This window comes from Vespa velutina, chromosome 6 (genome assembly GCF_912470025.1).
Source record: "Vespa velutina chromosome 6, iVesVel2.1, whole genome shotgun sequence".
NCBI lineage: Eukaryota > Metazoa > Arthropoda > Insecta > Hymenoptera > Vespidae > Vespa > Vespa velutina.
In genome coordinates this window covers 1,422,201-1,444,859 of record NC_062193.1, presented here as the reverse complement: position 1 = coordinate 1,444,859, position 22,659 = coordinate 1,422,201, and the positions used below count along the sequence as shown (strand labels likewise).

At 35.1% G+C, this 22,659-nt stretch overlaps 1 protein-coding gene across 1 annotated transcript; it reads left to right on the top strand.

The window, feature by feature from the left end:
• The first annotated feature begins 204 nt into the window (after positions 1-204).
• LOC124949797 lies at positions 205-1,366 on the top strand. Its single transcript, XM_047495502.1, is given in 4 exon segments — positions 205-319; positions 434-502; positions 592-822; positions 921-1,366. Coding segments are annotated over 4 exon segments (861 nt in total).
• Positions 1,367-22,659: the final 21,293 nt, after the last annotated feature.

The window sequence follows — 22,659 nt, the reverse complement described above, 5'->3', positions numbered from 1 at the left end:
CATTTTGGAGCGTTCTTGATATTTGTAATAAATTTAGTTTTTTCTACGGAGATTTTTAAACCTGCTTTGTTAGCTATTTCTTCCAAGAGATTGATTTGTGTTGTTGCACGTTTTAGGTTGTCTGACACTATAGCAAAGTCGTCTGCAAGTGCTAGGCAATTTGTTTCAATGCCTTTGTTTTTTCTCCCAAAAGTTACTGGCGAAATGTTTTGTTCTTTCGGCTTTATCTTCCAAATTCTGACAATTTTTTCTAGAACACAGTTGAATAGAAGAGGTGATAAACCATCACCTTATCTTACACCTGTATTTATCTCAATAGGTTTATATATCTCACCCATAAATTTTACTTTTGAAATCGTGTCAGCGAGTGTTTCACGTATTAAGTTTGCCAATTTATTTTTAACTCCAAATTCACGTATTGTTTTATCTATAGTTTCTCTATCAATCGAGTTAAATGCCTTTTTAAAATCTATAAAAGTTACAACTATTTCCTTTGAATTCAGTATCCTATGGCGAATTATGGATTTTCACTAATATTTTTATGGAAATTAGATACAGATAATTATTAAAAAATATTTTCATCCGGCCCAGAAATTGTAGTTGATGAGACTACGGTTTTTTGGAGGGGAAGGCTCCTATTCAGGCAGTACATAGCGATGAAGTCGCGCAAATATGGCATAAAAATGTTCAAATTGTGTTCTACAGAAGGTTATATGGGGCCCACTAAAATATATGCTGAACGAGATACAAGTGAGATCAAGCAAATCGACATAGCCGAAGACGTTTGCATCGAACTCATAAACAAGTTATTGAATGAAGGGCGTATCTTGTTTATGAATAATTTTTATACAAGATACGAATTAGCAGTAAAATTATTAAATTTTAAAACCTCATATTATTGGAATGATATACCACATTAGGTCACATTAGGAAATTTATGCAAAAATATGTTATGCTTCACTCATTGAAAAGAGATGAAATGATACCAGGGAAAAATGATAATGGTATTGTAATGCTGAAATGGAGAAATGTCCGTAATGTCAGATTATTATTAATTACGATCATCGAAACATGCACCTATTATGGTGCACCTATATTACATGCACCAATTTCAGCTTCTTCCACTCATCGCGGTCGTTCTTCGAAAATAGAACCATTAGCTGTCATAGTTTACAATAATGGAAAGTCTGGTATCGACAGGAGCAATCAGATGGAATCATATGTTACAAAAATTCGGAAAGCTATAAAATGGTATCCCAAACTGGCAATTTACTTCCTAATAGGAATTTCTGTAGTAAATGCATATATTGTTTATCAAAAATCAACAAGCCAAAATTACAGATAAGAAAATTTTAAGAAGTTATAGTTTGAGAGTAGTTGGAACCGGAAAATGCAAGGCTCTAAACAACAAAAAAGGAAATGAAAAGTATATAAAACAACAAAACCCTGTATAATTTTTTTTATATAGTTTTGTTGTTTTATATACTTTTCATTTCCTTCTGCTAATTCCGTTAAATACTTGTGTTACAAATAAAATTATTATAAATTTATAATACAAAAATAATAAGTGATAACTAATTAGTGATATATTATGACTCTTAGGAAAAAGTACTGTGAACAGCAACGCACAAATGTGCGTCAATACGAACAGTAGTAGTCATGGTAACTCGTCAGAACAAGTCTCGCGTTCCTCTATTTCTTTTTCTCTATTTTCCTCTTTTTGATTTTCTACGTTCGATATTCTTTGCTGATTTGGTCCGAACGACTTTCTAAAAAAGTTAATACTCTGAGATAATTGCTGTTGATTCACCTAAGTGAAACAATTCTTTGTAGCCATGAAAATTAAATCCTGTTTATTAGAAATAAGGAGATTCTGATGTAATATGAATTGAAAGGAAAGAAAGGAAATTAAAGAAGATAATGTTTTTCCTTTGAAAGTATAGTGACCAGAAGTAACTAAATAAAATACGCCTTGTGTATGTATATTTTATAAATACTTTCGACATAGTTTAAAATACTAATGAAATCAACGAATGATCTACATTTAAGATATCTGATATTTGTATCGAATGTATTTCTAGTTAGATTTTTATTTTCTCTAGCGTGACAAAGTTATTGAAATTATTATCAGAATATGACACTTATTCCTACTCGTCGCTATTAATATCCGTAACAATATCTGTATTTTCTGTATTTATGTCATCTATTTCAGGTACTTTCTTATTTGTTACTTTTATTTTCTTCTTTGATTTTTTATTAGATTTCTACATAGATATATCCTCTACTTTCTCTTCTATTATTTTTATTTGAAACTTAAAGTTACTTTTTTTTTTGCTAACTGTATCTTCTTTATTTGACTTCTTACTTTCAGGTTTCTTTAAACTTGGCAAATTTCACTAATTTCATCAGTTTTTGTTAAATATTTTAGTTTCTGAGCTTGATAGATCTTAATCCAGAAATTATAAAATTTTGTTAAAGCTGTATACTGAATTTTCATTCTTTTTTATCAATTTTCGATTTCTATCATATTCTTCAAATCCAATATCTCCTTGGCTCTTTCACTTTCTATATATTTTGAATTTTCTTCTATTTTTTCTAACAATTCCTTTACTTTTTTACAATAATTTGTGACATGACAATTTTTTAAAAATGCTTTCAACTGTAATTAAAATATTTATAAGTTGGACAACATATTATATATTTTAAATAATAAAATAATATGCTATACTTATTTGTATTATACAAGGAACGCATAAACCGGAAAAACATATTAAATGCCTGTCCTTTGCAGCATTTTATAATATTAATCGATAAATAGCATCAATTATATTATATTTAAAAATTTATATTTGTTCCTTGAATATAAAAGGGACCGATAAAATTTTGAGGTTATATTTGATATCGGCTCTGCCAGATTATTCAGCAGCTTACGATAAACAAAACCCATATTTTAAATGCTAAGATGTACATAATTATCTATAGTTGTCATACTTAAGTTCACAGATAAGATCCAGGTCGAAAAATTTAGAAAATGATAAAAAATTTGTACACCGGTTAAATGACCAGGTATGGTAAGAAACATAGGTGATGAATGTTTCTTAGAAGAAACAAAGAAAAACAAAGGTGAGAAATTAATTAATCAGAGAATCTAAGAATTTAGAGATTGTTAATGATGACCGAAAAAAATAATATAAGTGAAAAATTTATAATTAAACTTAAAAAAAGGTCAAATGACTGGGTTCGGTACGTTTAGTGTTGTCGCTTCTTTACGTTCCGATGTCCGACAGTCGGATTTTTGGGCCCGGCGAGAAACTCAACCAAATTGCATCGGGCGACGAATGTGTTAAGCAGGTGAACGCATCAACTGCCCATCTCTCCTACCATTGAATCGTAGTGCGTTCTCGCTCCGCTCTTGACGCCTCAGCTTGATCGTATTGGGCACTCCTCTTGTAGATTTCTTGCAAATCGATAGTAATCTAGAAGGCCATCGCTTCTTAGCAATCCTCAACGCCCCTATTCTTTGCACTCTCGACAAGCCCTTTTGGAACTTCGTGCGCAGTGCCTCGGCTTACACCTCGGCCCCGTATAGTAAGATCGAATGCATCGTCGCCATGAGGAGCCTTCTCACAAAGTCGTCGCCAGAGGGCCTGACGCCTCAGGCCCTCAACGTTTTTCATTAACTTGCATATCTCGTCAGTTTTCTTTGTGGTTTTTCTCACTGCTTGCTGTAGATGTGGCCAGAATGTTAACTTCGTGTCTAGCACAACACCCAAGTATTTCTCCGACCTCTTCGCGGTAACTTCTTCGGAGTTCATCGTCACGTTTATGATGGTGGGTATTCGCTATCTCGTCAGAACGACAATTTCTGTCTTCGACAGTGCGAGACTTAGATCCACTGCTCGACCTACCTCATTACTTGATTCAGTACTAACTGAGTCAGATCAGTATTGCAAGCAGTGACATCATCGGCGTAGGTATCTATCGAGGTAGGTATCGGGTGGCATCTCCAGGCACAGGAGACCGTCGTACAGCACGTAATCAGGGCCTAGAATGGAGATCTATGCAACGCCTGCCATAATCTTCCGCGTTCTCTATCCCTCCAGTTAATCGTACAGTAAGACTCAATTCTTTAGATAATCCCGAATAACGCAGAAGTGGTATTTCGGGATTTTAAATTTCATTTCATAGGTCACCAATATATCGATCCATCTCGTCGAATTAAAAGCGTTCTTCACGTCGAGAATAACTACGATGACCACTGGGCTTCGATTTCAAATTTTATAGTTTCGATCATCTTCGCGGTCTCTCTAGGATCGTTCCTCAATGAATGTGTTGGAAATAATGGATTTATTAACTTATTATGAATTTATTAATTTCTCCATTATTTTTACCTTCTAGATTATCCCGTATCATACTGATTCGCGTCCACCTTGCCATACAATTTTCTCCAGCATCGGTGCTTGTTATGCTTGATCGCGTCTTACAAAACTTTCCTCGTAGCCTCGAACCACTTTTGTAGGAAGAGCCCGCTGGGCACTGTGCCTGCCCCGAAGGCAAGCCTTTTTCAGTTCGTATACCTCCACGGTCCATTAATATACCACAGGATATTGTCGCAGCGTTTAAGTGATGGCATGGCTGCGTCGCCATGCCTCTTTCAATAAGCTTCATTCTGTGCTTGACGATAGAATTTGTCAGCTCTCTCTCTCTCTCTCTGACGTCAGGCTCCACGTCACGTTCGAGGAAGGATTTTGGTGTCGTCTTTAGTACCGCAGCAAGCCTCGCGATGTCCATCTTGCTAGTATTCCAACGTCTGGTTGTTGAATTGCGCGCTATTCTTGTCTGGGCATCAAAGATACGGAAAGTTATATATTGATGGTCATTCCCTGTGTAATCCTCCAGTACTCTCCAGTTTTGTATTTTTTTCGCAACTTTCTCTGTTCCCATGGTGATGTCCGGAATGAAGCCTGGTCTCCTGTAGGTTAGCCGGTATTTAACACTTGAAGGTCTAGCCTTGCAGCAGTCTCCATTAGCACGTTCTGGTATGGCTCGCTTTCGTTTTCTCACATAGTAAGTACTGGGAAGGATTTGAGCATGCTGCGAATTTATGACCCGATATCCCACACTTTCAACAGAATACACTTCTGTTCCTCCATTTGCAATTGCAGTCCTTCCTCATATTACCATACTCGAGACGCCGATGAAAACAGGGAACGACGACTCTAAGCCTGAGTCAGCAATTGATCCAGCTGATTTTGACCTTCTCTTTCTTTAATAGGGTCGCTGCTATCGTTTCATCTTCGACGATCGCCATTTTTTGATCCCGGGACTTTGGTGCGAGCACTGAGATCATTTTTCCGGGATTGGGGACTACCCTTTTGAGAACTATCTCGATTTCTTCTCTGGTGGTAAAGCAATCAAGATCTCTAATCTCTAGGCTCACTTTGGTGATAGCTTGCGAATAATTCTTGTCCAGTACTTTTTCAATCGTAGCTCAGAAAGCACTTCTGTTTTGGGGGTTGCGATCAAGTTCTATTAGAACACTTTCCTTGCGAGTTTTACGGATTGTTTTGATCTCTGTCCCGTTTTCTTCAGAATCTATGGATATACCCAATGTTTCAACGATTTGTGCATAGGTGCATCATTCGTGCGGCTTAATGAGGACAGCATTGTTTCTACTTTTCGGTGGCTGTCGTCTCTTCTTACCCAACTTCTTCATATCCTTCCTCTCCTCTTCCTTGGGCGCGACAGTCTTATTGCTTGGGATGCGCTCTCTATCTGTGGGCGAGACTCTTGGGCTCAGAGCTTATACGACAGAGCTCCAGGTCACAGGCCTGCCTTGTTCCTTCAGGTGCTTTTGTGGCGCTTTAGGTGTCTGGTTCGGGCTGTTGCTATTGAGGATAGTAACAGCGTCTCTATCTCCCTTTTTTTGGGAGATTACAGTAATAATTGGGAGATTACAGTAATAATTGGGAGATTACAGTAATCTTTATTTCCTTCTTTGCACCTCCAGAGCAGACTTTTCTTTCCAGTTGCTCCAAGAGTGCTGCATAGAGGCAATAGCTGCCTCTAGTATGCACAGGTTATCCTTGACATCCATACTGATGTTCTTTTGTCTCCCAATGTCTTTGCGCATTGCCGCGAGTGTATCTTCGATAACGCCTAACTGTGTGTCCATATCGCTCTGTTTATTGTCATCCTGCTGGCTATTCTCGGCGCCAATGCTGCATACATTAGAGATACAATGTTGAATCTCCGTAGTTGATGGAGTATTGTCTTATTGCCAATAGCTCTTTTTCAATTCCCCATCTTGTATTAGTATTTTCCTTGAAGCAGGGAAACCGAATTGACAACACTAATTTTGAACAAGAAGAGCACGCTGTTTTCTTTTACATATTTTTTCGAATATTGAAGCAATTAATCATTTCCGATGTTAGTTATTCCATTTGTTTGTCTTCGAGTTTCGTGCTCGATATTTAAGTGGTTTTCTTTCTTCAATGATTCTACAAATTGGTTTTTAGTATACATTAAGTTCTCATCTCATAAATGTTCAAGAATAATGTGATGTCTGGACTATAATCACCCTTAATGGTTTGAATATGAAACTGAAATTTGTTCTGAATTATGAACTCGGCTTTTTTTATTTACATATTGTAGGGTAAAGTTGGCCGTATCTTTATTTGGCAGTTTTTAATTTATTTCACGATGCAGGAATTCATACTAGTAACAGCTTCTTTTGCTATAAATTTAGCAACATAGGAATTATGCAATTTAATCACATTATTATCAACATCATATTAGGTTGGTGCGTATGAAATGTCGGATTTTCTTTAAATGTGAACGTTTGTCTCCCTGTTTTTGTTATATTTTTGTTTTTGACATAACCTGGTTTATAGTTGTATTGTCCATTGCCAGAGTCACATTTTAGCAAAGAAAATTTTCTCAAAAGTGTTCCCTTTTGTTATTTGTTTTGAATTTTGCACCGATATGAATTCAACCGATATTCGTGTAATTTTCTTATATGAGTATAAACTTGGTAATAATGCTGCAAAAGCTGCATGCAATATAAATCAGGCGTTTAGGAAGAATACTGTGAACAATCGAAAAGTGCAGCGTTGGTTTGAAAAATTTCGGTCTGGTGATTTTTCCCTGCAAAATGAACCGCGTGGAAGACCCGAAACGTCTATGAAAAATGATGCTCTGAAAGCCTTGGTGGAAACGAATCCAACTGTTTCTTGAAGGGAACTTGCTGCCAGAATGGAAGTTGACCATACAACAATATTGCGACATCTTTCTGAAATTGGCAAGGTGAAAAAAATGGATAAGTGGATACCGCACGAACTAACCGAGCGAAATAAGCTGGATCGCTTGAACGTATGCTCATCATTGCTAACTCGATTTAATCGAGATCCATTTTTCGATCGGATCATTACTTGTGATGAAAAATCTTTACGACAATAAAAAAAGGTGTGCTCGGTGGCTTGATAGGGATGAGGCTTGTGCTCATAATCCACGGCCATCACTTCATCCACAGAAAATTTTAATCACAGTTTGGTGGAATGTGACTGGAGTAATACACTACTCATTCCTTCGAACTGGAATGACAATTACAGCCGAAAAGTATTGCCAGTACATTGAAGAAATGCATGAAAAATTGAAAATTATACGCCCATCACTTGTTAATCGGCATGGCCCAATACTTTTCCACGACAACGCTCGGCCGCATATATCGTACAAAACAATTGCGAAATTACATGAATTAAAATATGAAATTTTGCAGCACCCACTCTATTCACCGGATCTTTCGCCAACCAACTTTCATTTATTTAAACATTTAGAACTGTTTTTACGGGCTAAACAGTACGACAATTAAGACAGTCTGAAAAATGCCATATCAGAGTTCATTGATTCTAAAGATCAGAATTTTTTCAAGACAGGCATCTATGCATTAAAATCTCGTTGGGAAAAGTGTATTGAAGTAAATGGAGCATATTTTGATTAAATAAACAGCTTTTGGAAAAAGATATGCAGTTTAATAATCACTTAAGAATCCGATATTTCATTCGCACCAACCTAATATATCAAACTGGACGTTTTAACTAAAACACGATGGACTACTGATTCTATTTCATGAAAAATGAAATGAAATGAAAACCAGAGGTTTGCATGCTCTATACATGATTAGTCTTGCCAAGTTTTGCTTCATTACTGCAGCTTTTACATTTTTCATGATGGCCGAAAAGATGGTATGGCATGTTATAAATATTTTTTTACAATTCTGCCACGTTGCTATATAGAGTCTGATTTTTTTACCCCTTACGATGTTTAATAGCTGTCGTAACAAGAGTTCGCTATTCCGTAATTTTTATTTAAACAGTCTGCAAATGGCGACTATAATTTCGTAATACATAATTGCAGCTTTTTATTTTTTCTATTAACAATTATGGCCACTACGGCAATGCATTTATAAGCTTTCAGTACTGCCGTCCCTATCCCCGATCAGTCTGGTATATTTAAAATATTGACACTACAACGAAAAGTGTCTTGTTCCATTTGCCTCGTCGGTCTCTAAACATTTTTGAAACATTGATGATCATGAAAATCTACTTATGTATGATTTACTCAATTATAGAAACATTTATTCCGAATTTCAATATATAAAATATTTTTAGTTACAAAATCGACGATAGTGACAATAATCAATGTCATATTGACTTACTGTATCCTTTGGTCCATGATCCATCAGCGACAATGATGACATAAGGAAAACCGTTCAACGTCTTCTTCTAAATGAGTAGTCTACGCCTCGTTTCCTGCAGATTCAAACATTAGTCTGTATGACATATCATAGAAAGCTTCAGATATAATAGCATAGTATTTTATTCATGTATTACTTTCAAAGTATAATGTATTTATTGCGATACAATGTTTTTCTAATTGCGAATGTCCGTCATTTGTAAATTGACTTACTATAAGACTAGTAAGTTTACTAAAAGTGACGCTTTAAATGATTGTAATTAAAAAATTTTATAAAATGGAATGAAAACAAATGCATTAGATAAATTTAAATGAATTCGTTATACGATCATAAAATAGGAAGACAAGGATCAACTATAATGGACAGAAAGCAAACAAGCGTTTCATATTTGTCATTTTTTGTAGTTATTATTAGATGTATCTATCGATGGATGACTATGTGTCGAAATTATCAAGGACGCAATTTGTTTAGAGTTTGCGCAAAAAACCATCATGTGAGATGACATTTTTTATTTTGTAAGTATAAACAAGGTGAAAGCGATTCATATTTATATATAAAACAAATCGTTAAAATAGAAAGCTATTTAATTATGTATGTAGATAATATCTTAATTGCATCAAAAAATACAAATGAAATTGCACGAGTAGAAAGAAACTTTTAAATTCATTCACTATCTTACAACTTGGAAGTATAAAAAATTAATCAGCTATTCAAGTCATATAGGTTTTAAAATAGTAATTTTTAGATACATCAAGAAAAATACTTAAATCAAATTATAGATATGCACGAAAACACATACTGTATACTGTTACATATGGATCAAGACAACCAACAACCAACAACAGAATAATAAGCAACTTGATCGGAAATTCGATGTATTTGACCATATTTACACATCTTGATATAGAAACGAGCGTTATTATATGAAGTAGAAAATTAAAAAATCTGATAATACTTGATTGAAACAAAGTTAAATGGATTTCTCCTTATCTTATAAAATATAAACTATAATTGGGATATGATGCAAAGAAAGCAGAATTAGTACAATATGCGGACGTAAATTGGGCAATAGAAAAGACTAATAATAAATATTTATTCAAATATCAAGGTAGAAATATTAATTGGGCTTATAAGAAGCAAATTTGCATAATTCTCTCCTCAATTGAAGTAGAGTATATGAGTTTTAGCGAATTTTATGAGAAAGATTATAGCTCAAAAGATTATTGCAATACTTTCAAGAAGATATAAAAGAATTATTGCAATTATATAAAGATAACCAAAGTTGTTCTATTGTGTCCTTTTGTATGTGTACGGAATTTTAAACTTTGTCATTGTTTTTCCTTTAATCAGTAACGTATAATGTAGTTATTATCTAATAGGAAGCAAACTTTTACACTTGGCAAGTTTCATTTGTGGTCAACTAAATCTATCTGAATAAGGAGAATATTAAAAGGAGTCAGTCAGGTGCTCACTAATTAGTTCCAAGTCTGTATTCTGTATTCGGTGGAGTTGGCAATTAAGTCCGTATCCTGAAATCTGTAAAATCAGTAATCAAGTAATAATTCAATATTCTATATTTTATAAAATCGAAAATTAAGTAATAAGCCCGTATTCAATATTTCGTAAGATCAATAATAAGTCTCCTTCTTAATTTCTATGTATTTAGATAAGTCAATTTCACCTCGCTCAACAACATCGCGGAAATGAAAACGAATATCAATATCTCTAGTTTTTTTATATACTTTACTTTAATTTTCTTATATAATTCTTATACCCTAGATTATTCGTGAGCTTAATTGCGGATTGTTTATCCACATACATAGGTATTTTGCTGCATGAAAAACCTAGTTAAGATACGTTGTTTTATTAAGACCACGATATCACGGCACTGATTAATAAAAAAATAAAATACGTTACGTATATATATACATCCTGCATAGTCCGTATCCGTGTAATCTCGCAAATTAAAATTACTCCCACGATCTCGTAATCAATTGTCCCTTTTAAATATTGGAATATTCTTTTAACATGCAAATGTCACGTCTTCGTGTGTAGGTCAACCAAAAACTTTGAAAGACACTTTAAGAAAGAGTAAACCTTATAGACACGTATACATGTACATGTAGAGCGATGTAAATTTATCATTTCTCATTTATTTTTCTTTTATCTTTTCCATAAGAATAATCATTTGCAACAAGTAATTAATAATTAATTTAGAACTATCTATAAGACACGTAGTAATAAATTAATTATATGGGGATAGCGTAAGTCGCTTGTATAGCTACACTGTATAAGCACACATGTATTAACCATACGAATAACATGTAATATCATAAAAAAACTAGTAGTAATATCATCAAGTTTTATCATCATAATTATCTTCAACGGCAAGCAAGAGTCAGCCTTAAGTTCTCGGAAATAGAATCGATGATGCTCAAGTATGTAACGGGTACGGCAGTAAAGAAATAAGAGAACAAAGGGACAAAGGAGTACGTGTCGAGAAACAGATACGCCATGCCTCTCTTACCCTTGGTAAGGGAGCGCGCGCTAGAGCAACATGTGGAGGGACGAAGGATGACAAAAAGTACGTGAAGGAATGCAAATACGTCATGCCTCTTTTATCCTTATAACGGAGAGCGCTCAAGAGCAACACATGTAAAGACAAAGGCGAGCAAGGAAGCACGTGCAGGAATGCAGATGCGTTATGCCTCTTCCACCCTTGGCAAGGGAGCGCACCCAAGAATCACATGTGCAGAGACAAAGCCGACCAAGTAGGTACGTGCAGGAATATCGTGATGCAATGGCTTATCGCCTTTGGCGACAAGAAACGCACGAGAACGACTCGTGCAAGGGGTCGCAGGTGCAAGTGATGCGCATGCACAGTAAGGTGCCTAAAGACTAGACGCTGCAGGCGAGCCCGCAGCAAAATACACACTTCTTCATCAGAAATCGTCGATATAATTTCATCGCAATCTGTCGTTAAGATCAGTTCTTTGCAATTAGTCGTTACGATCAGAACATCTCAGTTAGCTCGTTCAAATTATTCGCGAAGAATTTCTCGTTAAGAAATATTTAAGACCTATATTTCTAATCATGGGTACTAGTTCCATTCATTTCTGTTATTTATTTCCTTGTAAATTTCTATTACTTATTTTGTATCAAATAAATTAAAATTGTAAAAAAGAAAAAGGTATCGAATATCGAGCATTGCTTCGCCCTATTATTCCTCAGCCATCGTTAACAAGAAGGAACCAGTCAAAGATAAGTAGTCGAGTCTGGAGACCACGAAAGAAATATAGTCACGAGGAACGATATTCAGAGCCCCTCTCATCATTTCATCGAATAAGGTAAGTTAAAGTAAATCTTTCTTGGCACAGTTTGACTGCCCTATTGTGAAGAAAATAAAAAAGCCTCGCTCGCGTGTAAGATCCCGAAAAGATTGACCGAAAAAGAGGCGAAAGAGAGGCTGGTGTTATTGGAAAGCTGCAGACACTTCTTTTGTTCTACAGCCATCCTAGACACAACTGTTGATGTCACATGAACCAGTTTTTTTGCGCATAGTTTGATAATAACTGATTCGCTTGTTTAACGATATATTCTATTTCAGGATGTCAGCGTTCTGCGCGCCAAAGAGTAATAAGTTGATTACTACACGATAAGGCACATTGTTCACTATTTCTTTCCGCTCTCTGCATTCTGTGATTGTAATTGTGTTTATATAGCGCAGGTTCGGTAGAAACTTTCATCTAATTTGCATCTTTCGTTCGAAATTTTGCAAGCATTTTTCGAACCTTAACTTGTTTTAATTGTACAGATCTCGTGGTCGATCTTAATTTCAATGCCGATAAATTGTTTTATATTTCCAGTTGTTATTTTTAAATTAAACTTTAAATTTTCTAGCACCCGTGCAATTGTTATTTCTGATTGTGATATTAAAATATTGTCGCCTACATAGAGTTCTAAAATAACGACGGACTCATTTATTTTTCCCAAAAGTATGCAATTTGTTTGACGAAAATTAAAAATTTTTTAGCAATTCTCAAATTGCGTACTGCTAAAGCTCAGGGATTGTTTAAAACCGTATACGTATCGTCTCACGTATCGTCGATAATCGAAGATTATCACGTTTAGAACAATTTAGAACATTATGTCATGAAGGAGATTTGAATAACAAATTAATAACTTTAATTTTGCTGATAATATAACTATTGCCCATAAGGATCGATTTAGAAAAATACCTCCATTTTTATACACACAATAAAAAATTCATGTTGGCGCCACAAGCATTCATATAAAATTAGCGTGGCATTCAACGTGTTAATATTATAAACTCACTTGCAGCCGAAAATTCTTTGCTGTTCTGGATCTCTTCAGTGTCCAAGTCTTATTTTCATTAATTTCTTGATGAAATGTTATTTACTTTAATGGCTGAATTTACAGCAGAAACATAATCGGTATTCACTGTAGCGATATGAGCTTCGTAATATGCTGCGATTATGTAAAATTCTTTCTCCCAAAGTCCCATCACTCGGCGTCCTCTTCAAAATGATTTTCGACCTGTGACTGTTGTGATGATTTTTCTTTAACGTTTGAAAAGTCAGAGTTTTCCAAGTGCAACTGGATCCACGTTTCCCTTTCGGATGTGTCCGCAGTGGGCTCTGTCGATTTTTTGTTAAAAACCACGTTATAGTTTATAAAAATTTTCCAATTCACAGCATTTCACAGACAATAATTCGTTGATTCTCTCTCGTAGCCGGCGAAAGTCATTTTTTCACTCTTCGAATCAAATTTTTTTTTCCTTTTCAGTTCAATGCATGTTTATATGCATTGCACTCAAACACACACATATGTTTAATTTCCAACTTTCGTTCGAACCACTATTAGTATAACGTCATATCAGCTGATTACTTCAGTACATCTATTGTAATAATCAGCTATACCAAAATTTGATATAAATTAATGAAACGTCTATAGTTGCGTCTTGGATGGCTGTAGGGCTACTGAAGTGCTTGCAGTTTCCCAATTACACCAGCATAGCCACGCGCCTCTTTTTGGGTCAACCTTTTTGGAATTTTACGCGGAAATGAGGCTCTTTTATTTTCTTCATAATTACTCTTCACAATTACTGGAGCAATTATACTGCACCAGGAAAGATCCACTTCAAATTTATCTTATCTGATGATATGATGAGAGGGGTTATGAATATAGTCCTCGATTTGATTTTCCCTTCGTGGGCTTCAGATTCGGCTAGAGACTCTTGACTGCTTCCCTCTTTTTATTGATAACTGAGGAATAATAGGGCGGATAAGATGTTCGATATTCAACACTTTATCTTTCAAACTATTACGATTTATTCAGTGTAAAATAGGTGATAAAATTAACAAAGAGAGATGAATGAACAACAAAATGAAACTAATAATTATGATTATAAAATAAATATAAATTTGAGTAGATTATTTAAGTATTTCTTTGCGTATAATTGTTCGCGAATGAATTGAACGAAATTATCAATAAGACTGAATTGACTGCAACGACTAACTAAAACGAACTGTTGTTTGAATCGTCGTCCCCATGACTAGGGTGGAGAGAGATGTTGGAATTACTGCTCGATACGTATCTAATGGCGCCGAAATTCCTACTGGCGCTTCTTCTCTCAAATTTTTTATTTGTTCGCTCATGTCCGGCATACTAGAATATGAGTATTCGTCGGAGGATGCCTCATTCGACAGACGAACGGGTAGAACCTAGTTAGCTTCAGAAGGATTCCTAGATAGTGCTTCCGCATTTGCGTTAGTAGTTCCTGTTTTATAAATGATTTTGAAGCTATACTCAGCTAGTTTTAAAGCCTATTTTGTTAGCCGAGATGTTGGATCTTTAACTGATCTTAACCACACTAAGTGTTTATGGCCGGTTATTAAGTTAAATTCTCATCCATTAAGATACGGACGGAAATAATGTATTGCGTAGACTACAGCTAATAGCTCTCTTTCGATTATTGAATAGTTTCTTTCAGCCTGATTCAACAATCTTGAGCAATACGAGATTGGAAGGTCTTTGCCGATAGGGCCCTGATTCAATATGGCGTCGATTGTACATCCCAACGCATCCGTAGTTACATTGAACTCTTTTGTATACTCAGGATACTGCAAAATGGGTTTTCGACATAATGCGTCCCGAAGAGAGATGAATGCGTTATACTGTACTTGGTTCCACACGAAAGTTATCTCCTTTTTTAACAGCTCGGTAAGTGGTTTCGGTAATTTGGAAAAAGCTGGGATAAATCTTCGATAGAATCCAGCAAGGTCTAAAAACTGATGAATATTCTTAATGTTTCGCGGTCGCGGGAATAATTTGACCGCTTCACGTTTTTTGGGGTCTGGCTTGACTCCACCTTCCTCGATTACATGGCCTAAATACATAACCTCTCGTTTTAGAAATTCGCATTTATCCGGCGGTAATTTTAAGTTGACTATTTTGAACCGCTCTATTAATTTCCTGAATTTAATTTCGTATTCTCGAAACGATCTTCCGTACAGGACCACATCATCCAGGTAAACAAACACTTCCTCGCCTTTGAGACTTGTTAAGGCATGGCCCATAAAGCGTTGGAATGTTCCTGGGTCCTTCTTGAGGCCGAATGGCATACGAATAAATTCGTAATGTCCATGTGGCGTCGAGAATGCCGTCTTTTGCCTTTCTCTTAGATGTACTTTGATTTGATGAAATCCTTATTCGAGGTCGAAAATCGAGAAATATTTTATAGATTTTAACTGATCTAAAATTTCTGTTATATTAGATAGTGGGTACGCATACCCTACCGTTTTCTCGTTTAACCCTCTATAATCTATTACATCGCCACTTTGGGTTTCCCTTTGAAGCTGCTTTCTTAGAAACTATCCAGATGTGTGAATTATACGGCGAGACTGATGGCTGGATTATTTCATCTGCCAGGAGTTCTTTTGTTTGTTTATTGATTTCTTCTTTGTGCACACAACTACGAAAATGCAAAGATGTTGAGGAATATGTAAACATTACAACAGCAACTGTTCAAAAACTTAAGGGCGAAGGGTTCAAGGTATCAGACGAGTGGATAGGAACGCTGTTTCTGGCAGGACTACCAGACGAATACCGCCCCATGATTATAGGTCTGGAAAATTCTAGGACAGCGATATTCACAGACTCGATAAAGACAAAGTTGCTACAAGACGTCAAGGGAACAAAAAGCGTAAAGTGCGCGAGCAGCGACACAGCATTGTACACAGGCGGGACGAAAACGAAATCAAAGACTGTACGGTGCTTTCGATGCAAACGCACAGGACAATTTGCGAGTAAATGTAAAGTAAAGCTAACCGAACAACCAAATACAAGCGAACAAATTGAAAAGAAGACAGTACCAACACAAAGTAAAGCGTATTGGGCTTTCCTATCGTCAACGGGAACGAACGGTGGAAACTGGTATGTCGACTCGTGTGCGTCAAACCATATTTCGGCGGTGGATGAGGGATTGAGAAATCAAAGGAAATGCTCAGTAGCGACAGTTACTATGGCGAACAAATAAGGTATGTCGGCAAGGTCAACAGGGGACATGAGCCTGGTGGTTCCAACGAGTAACGGTGTACAAGAGATTACAGCGCGCGACGTGCTCCATGTAGCAGAAAGCTCAGTTAACCTGCTGTCAATAAGTCGAATGGTTAAAAAGGGTTTATCTGTACTTTTATCTCCAAAAATCAACGAGATTCGTGACGAAGAGTGAAATAACCTAGGCACGATGTCGCTAGAAGTTAGAATATACAAGCTCGACGTCGTAGCGGACAGGGCCTTCTTTGCGGCAGAGCGATCGACGGCAGAACTTTGACACAGAAGACTTGGCCACTTTAATTATCAAGGCGTATCAAAATTTAGTAATGATACGGTGACAGGAATAAAGCTAAGTAATATTGAGGAAAAGCCTTGCATTCCACGCATCAAGGGTAAGATTGCAAAGAAACCGTTTCCAAAGGAAGAAAACGTGCGAAAGAAATACTCGAAGTAATCCATTCAGATTTATGTGGACCTATGGAGAGTGCATCCATTGGAGGGACGAGGTATTTCATAACTTTGATCGGTGATTTCAGTCGTAATGTTTTTGTCTATTTTTTAACAGAAAAAGGCCAAGCCAGAGACGTCATCGTGAATTTCAGAACGTTTGTGAAAAAACAGACCACAAAAGAGATCAAATCCATCCGAATTGACAACGGAGGTGAGTTAGTGAATCGAGAACTTGAGGAGATTCTGAAGAAATTTGGAATTAGACACCAATGAACCGTCCCATATACGCCAGAGTAAAACGGTTTAGCAGAAAGGATCAACCGTACCATCGTCGAGAGAGCGAAGAGTATGCTCTTCGATGCAGAATTACCAAAGAAATACTGAGCAGAGGCGGTAGCAACGGGTGTTTGCCTAATCAACAGATCTTCGGTCAGCGGAATTGACGAGAAAATTCCAGAAGAAATGTGGACCGGACAGATACCGGATTTAAGGAACTTGAAGGTTTTTGGATGCAAAGCAATGGCACAGGTCCCAAAGACTTGTCCGAGAAGGTTGAAAGACATAAAGCTCGACTCGTCGTGAAAGGTTGTAGCCAAAAAGAAGGAATAGATTTCCAAGAAACCTATTCACCGGTGATCAGGTATGCTTCTGTGAGATTCCGCATAGGAATGCGCCCTAGCTGTAAAGTACGGGTTGAAGATGGACCAGATGGACGTCACTACTGCTTACTTGCATGAAGAATTAGAAGAAGAGATTTACGTTAGACCACCAAAAGAACTCATCAAAGCGAACGAAGAGAAGAAGATATGGCGCTTGCGGAAAGCAATGTATAGGCTCAAACAGAGCGGAAGAGCCTGGAATAAGAAACTAAAGGGAACACTCAAGGAGATGGAGTTGAGACAATCTAAAGCAGATCCCTGTATATATTATCGAAAAACCAAGGAGTCGAATTTAATTCTAGGGATATATGTCGATGATATGTTCATCTTGGCAAATAATGGTGCAACGATGAAACAACTGAAGTGTGAACTGTTTGCAAAATTTCAGATGACTGACCTCGGCGAGGCACGATACCTCTTGGGTATCCGTATCACAAGGAACGAGGAAATGAACGAAATATACATCGACCAGGAGACTTACATTCCAGGGATGTTGGAAAAATTCGGAATGGCATACTGCAAATCTGTGCCGAAGCCATTCGATCCAAACCAAAAATTAACCAAAGAAGACCATGTCTCATTCGCCTCTGCATCAGACATCAGCTGATGCAGAGACGAATGAGATGAGAAAAATTCCATATAGAGAAGCTATAGGTAGCTTACTCTATACCAGCCAAGGAACAAGGCCAGATATCGCATACGCGGTAGGCCTAGCTAGCCGATTCTGTCAAGATCCAAGGAGATTACATTGGGCAGCGGTGAAATGAATATTTAGGTACCTGAAGGAAACTCTCTCCACGAAACTAGTCTTCAACATTAAAGCTAATCAAAAAATTGAAGACTACAGCGATTCTGATTGGGCGAACGACGCCGACAATAGACATTCGATTATTGGAAGCATCTTCCTCTTCCAAGGAGGACCTATATCCTGGCAAAGCAAGAAACAACACACAGTAGCGTTATCCACAACGGAGGCCGAGTACATGGCGCTACCTTCAACGGCACAAGAAGCGTTATGGTTACGTGCAATAGCCAAAGAGCTGGACCCCGACGCTGTTTTATCAGGAGTCATAATTTTCTGTGATAATAAAGGAGCTATAGATGTGCCAAAAAAAGCTGGATATCGTCCAAGGACGAAGCACATAGACATTAGACATCACTTCCTTCGGGAATGTGTCGAGAAGAAGGAAGTCAGAGTAAAATTCATCCCAACCGAGGAAATGGCAGCAGATGTCCTAACTGAAGGTTTATTTGGACCCAAGCTGCAAAACTTTAAATTCCAAATGGGGCTGAAAGATTTTTAAATGAATCGATTTTTTTTATATATTTTTCTCATTTTCGTTTTTGTAGGGGTGTTGAGAAACTGTAAACTCAATTTGAACAAAAATAAGTTCCCGCCCCTTTTATAGTCAAGGGCAGCTTCGGCCAGCTTCGGCCATCTTGATCGATGTATCGATCCAATGTATCGATTCCTGTCGGATTGAATTAACACTTCTTGTCTTACAGGAGAAAAAAAACACAGAACGATACAGAGTTGTTTAATTAATATCCCATGTGCATAATCCTATTCCATCAATTCATCTTTACCGAATAATAGAGATTTTGGCATCGTAGTAATGTCATTAAAGAAAAATAATTTACTGTTTGTCAAAATTATTATAATGTTATCAAAAAGTGCCAGAAAGATAAATACTTTTTTCTAAATGAAGAGAAACAAGAGGATTTCATATTAACTGCGTTCTCCAAAAAAGATTTTTGTTTTAAAAGGAAAAAGTATTTTAATGGAGAAACAATAAATTGGTTAAAATATGCTGGATATGTTTTTGGAGAAATTAACTATATATAATTTTCTATAAAATATCAATGGATGACAATGCAGAATTGATAATTCTGGATTTATTAGATCAAGTTAAACCAAGAAAATTCGAAAATATTAAATTAACACCACTTTATAAAAATATAAGACTATTTACTTCAGCGAAATAGAAGTGCATGATAAACTTACTATGATATATACAACTGAAACACCATGACTTCTTCAAATTCCTCCAGCATACACAAAATGTAGATGAGCAATAAATTGTTATGTAATTTATATAGTTAAAAAAGTGTCTTAATTGCATAAATTGTGTTTTTGAAGTGTAGTAAAGAAATATAAAATAAATTGAGTATTGTTCCTTCAATTTCAAGCAATTTAAATTATGTCGAGTGGATTTGGATTCTTTCGAATTTTATAACAAATCTAATTGATTATTTTTAAAATGGCTTAACTTCATTTATAATAAGAAAACACATATTATTAAAAAATCTAATGTCGTTTTAGATTATGATAATGACATGGGTAAAGTCGATTTATAAAACAGTTACTTATCTTCTTTTTCAATGATAAGAAAATTTACTAAAATTTATAAAAAAATATTCTTCTATTTATGGATGATATTTTTTAAGGGATTTGTTTCATTTCCTACATTTATAGGATAACAAATATAGGAAAGATTAAAAAATTCTTTTTCCAAATTTCGATTGGATGTGGTAAAAAAAAATTATAGAGATTATTTATATTCCTAATTAACAAACGCTGAAAAGGATGCCTGTTAATAATACTCTACAAGCAATGTAATGAGCACATTTTCCAAGGAATATTCCATCTATTAAAAATAAAAGAAAATGCTCAAATTAAATGAAAAATATGAGCTAAAATAAAAAAAAAAACTAAATGAAAATATCTGAGAGTGTAAACAATGTCTTGTTGCATTACTATACTGTTTTGAAGTATATCATTCTATAAAAAAATTATTAATAAACAGAATTATTATATATATCCGTGCAATATCGAGATTATATAATTGTCATGGAAGTCTAGCAAAACGACAATGGTAGTAATGGGCGATGATACTAGGTCGATAAGGAAAAAGAGGAAAAATTATAAATAGACCAATTATACAAAAATACCAATTCATCTGAGAATGATAGAAGAAAATAACATCTTTGGCTGATTTTCTTCGATCGGTACTCGAACCTAGAATTTTTCACTTTCCAAAAGGAACGCTCTTCCACTTGAACTACAAAGATCTACATTGATTGTGTTTATATATGACAACCTATTTCTTAATATATATATATTAAATTCTATATAATTTAAAAAGAAATTATTTTTTTCCTATCATAACTTAACGTAATAATACAATATATTTAAGTGAAACAATAAATAATACAACATATTTATATTTGTTTTTTAGCAATAAATTTGTATCCAACTTTAAACTAATATATAGATTCATATGGTATACTATAAGAATACTTCGTGTGCCATCTATGAATAAGAAGAACCTGAGTGCTTTCGAAGATTTTGGAAAAAAGTCTGCGGAAATCATGAAAGCATAGCCAGTGAGTGATCTTTCAGGAAGCACGTTATGTTAAATTGGATTTTTAAGTTTTGTTTCTCTATTTTGTTCTATGGATATATATAATATATGTATATATAAATATATATATCTATACAATTGTATATATATATACAATTGCAATCGCCAAAATCTCTTTTCTCCTAACGTAATTTGTCACATAATTAACAAATTGTGTATCTACAAAACATTTTGTTAATTCATAATTTCCAAAATGGCTCATGTTTTTGTCTTACTTGTTCAGACTGTGTAGTGATTTTATTTACAAAGATATCTTACTTTCCTTGTTTTTTTTTTTTTTTCACTTTATTGAAAATAATCGTTGACATTCTTCCATAATAAAATAAAAATAATATAGCATTATATATATATTTACACTTAAAGGAAGTACATACATAACACAGTAAAATTTGATTAAGAAAAATTAATAGTAGTTTTTCTTTTTGGATTTTTATTATATCTTAGCAAATATAGCAGGCTATTTTTAAAGTGTTACCTCAAAGTCGGTGGCGAAAAGAAACGGAGCAAATGAAAAAACTATAAACAGAGCAAAAGAAAGGACTATAGGAAAGAGAGAGACATAAAGATAGAATAAAAGAGAGAGTGAGATAAAACATAAGCTGCGTGTTTTTATTTTCCTATTCGTCTTCTTGATCCATAAGAGAGAGATAGATAATTTGAGTAAGGAAGATAGAGCATAAGGAGAGAGAGAGAGAGAGAGAGAGAGAGAGAGGGAGAGAGAGGGAGACAGATACTGAGCATAGCTTATATACTATAAAAGAAAGAAATAGATTATAATAGGACGACATATGCACGTTATATTGTATCTAAGCGTTCTTCTTTTCTTCCATTCCTTTTCCATTTTCTTCTTCATCCATTTCTGATTCTTCTCTAACTTATCCTTTGTTTCTTAAATTCTCCTTGTTCTTCTTCCAATTCCATTCCCTTCTTTCGGTTTTAAGAAATGAATAGACTAAAATAAAACTTTTTATGTACCTGAGTTGTTTTCAATATTTTTAATATCATCTATAAATGTTCGAAATCTCTTTTCTCTTTCTTTTTCTCTCTCCTTCCCTCTCTTCCTCTCTCTCTCTCTCTCTCTCTCTCTCTCTCTCTCTCTCTGTTTCTTTTTCTTTTTATTTCTAAAACCAACCGAAAGAACAACTAAACACGGAAATAAAATGATAAAATAAAGTTGAATGATTACATTATATTGAACTAAATTTTTTTAAAGAAGTGTTACTTCTATTGTGTGATATCATCCGATAGCCGCACAACTAGTTTTTTATATTGATATTTATGAGAAGTAAGATTATGAGTAAGATTTTAAAATCTGATCACATGTAGAATAAAACCTTAACTTATCCTAATGCAATTTACGTTAACGGTAAATGTGGTATTAAGCTGATGGGCTGTCCGAGGAAATAGTAGCATTTTACAGCTATTTCTAATGGTGGGAGTTAGAAGGAATATAAAAAACAAATGACGACGACTTGTAACGCTTCGAAGTTTATTCAAAGCTTAAAATTATAAATTTCGAAATGTTGATATGTCGCGAGTTTTTTTTTTAGTGTCGTTATACTTTTTTGTTGTCTTCGTTGTGGTCCTTTACGTACACGATATAACGAATTATTATGCTCGCCTTTTCTTCTTTATTTCTTCTTTTTAATCTTAAAATAATTCTGTGAAGATTATATCTTGAGTGCAATCCTTTCTCCTTCTCATTTGACTTTTTATCCATTTTCTTTTCTCTTCCAAAACCACATCTCAGATAAATTTCTAGTCTTTACTACATCCGCTTTTCTTTCCACTT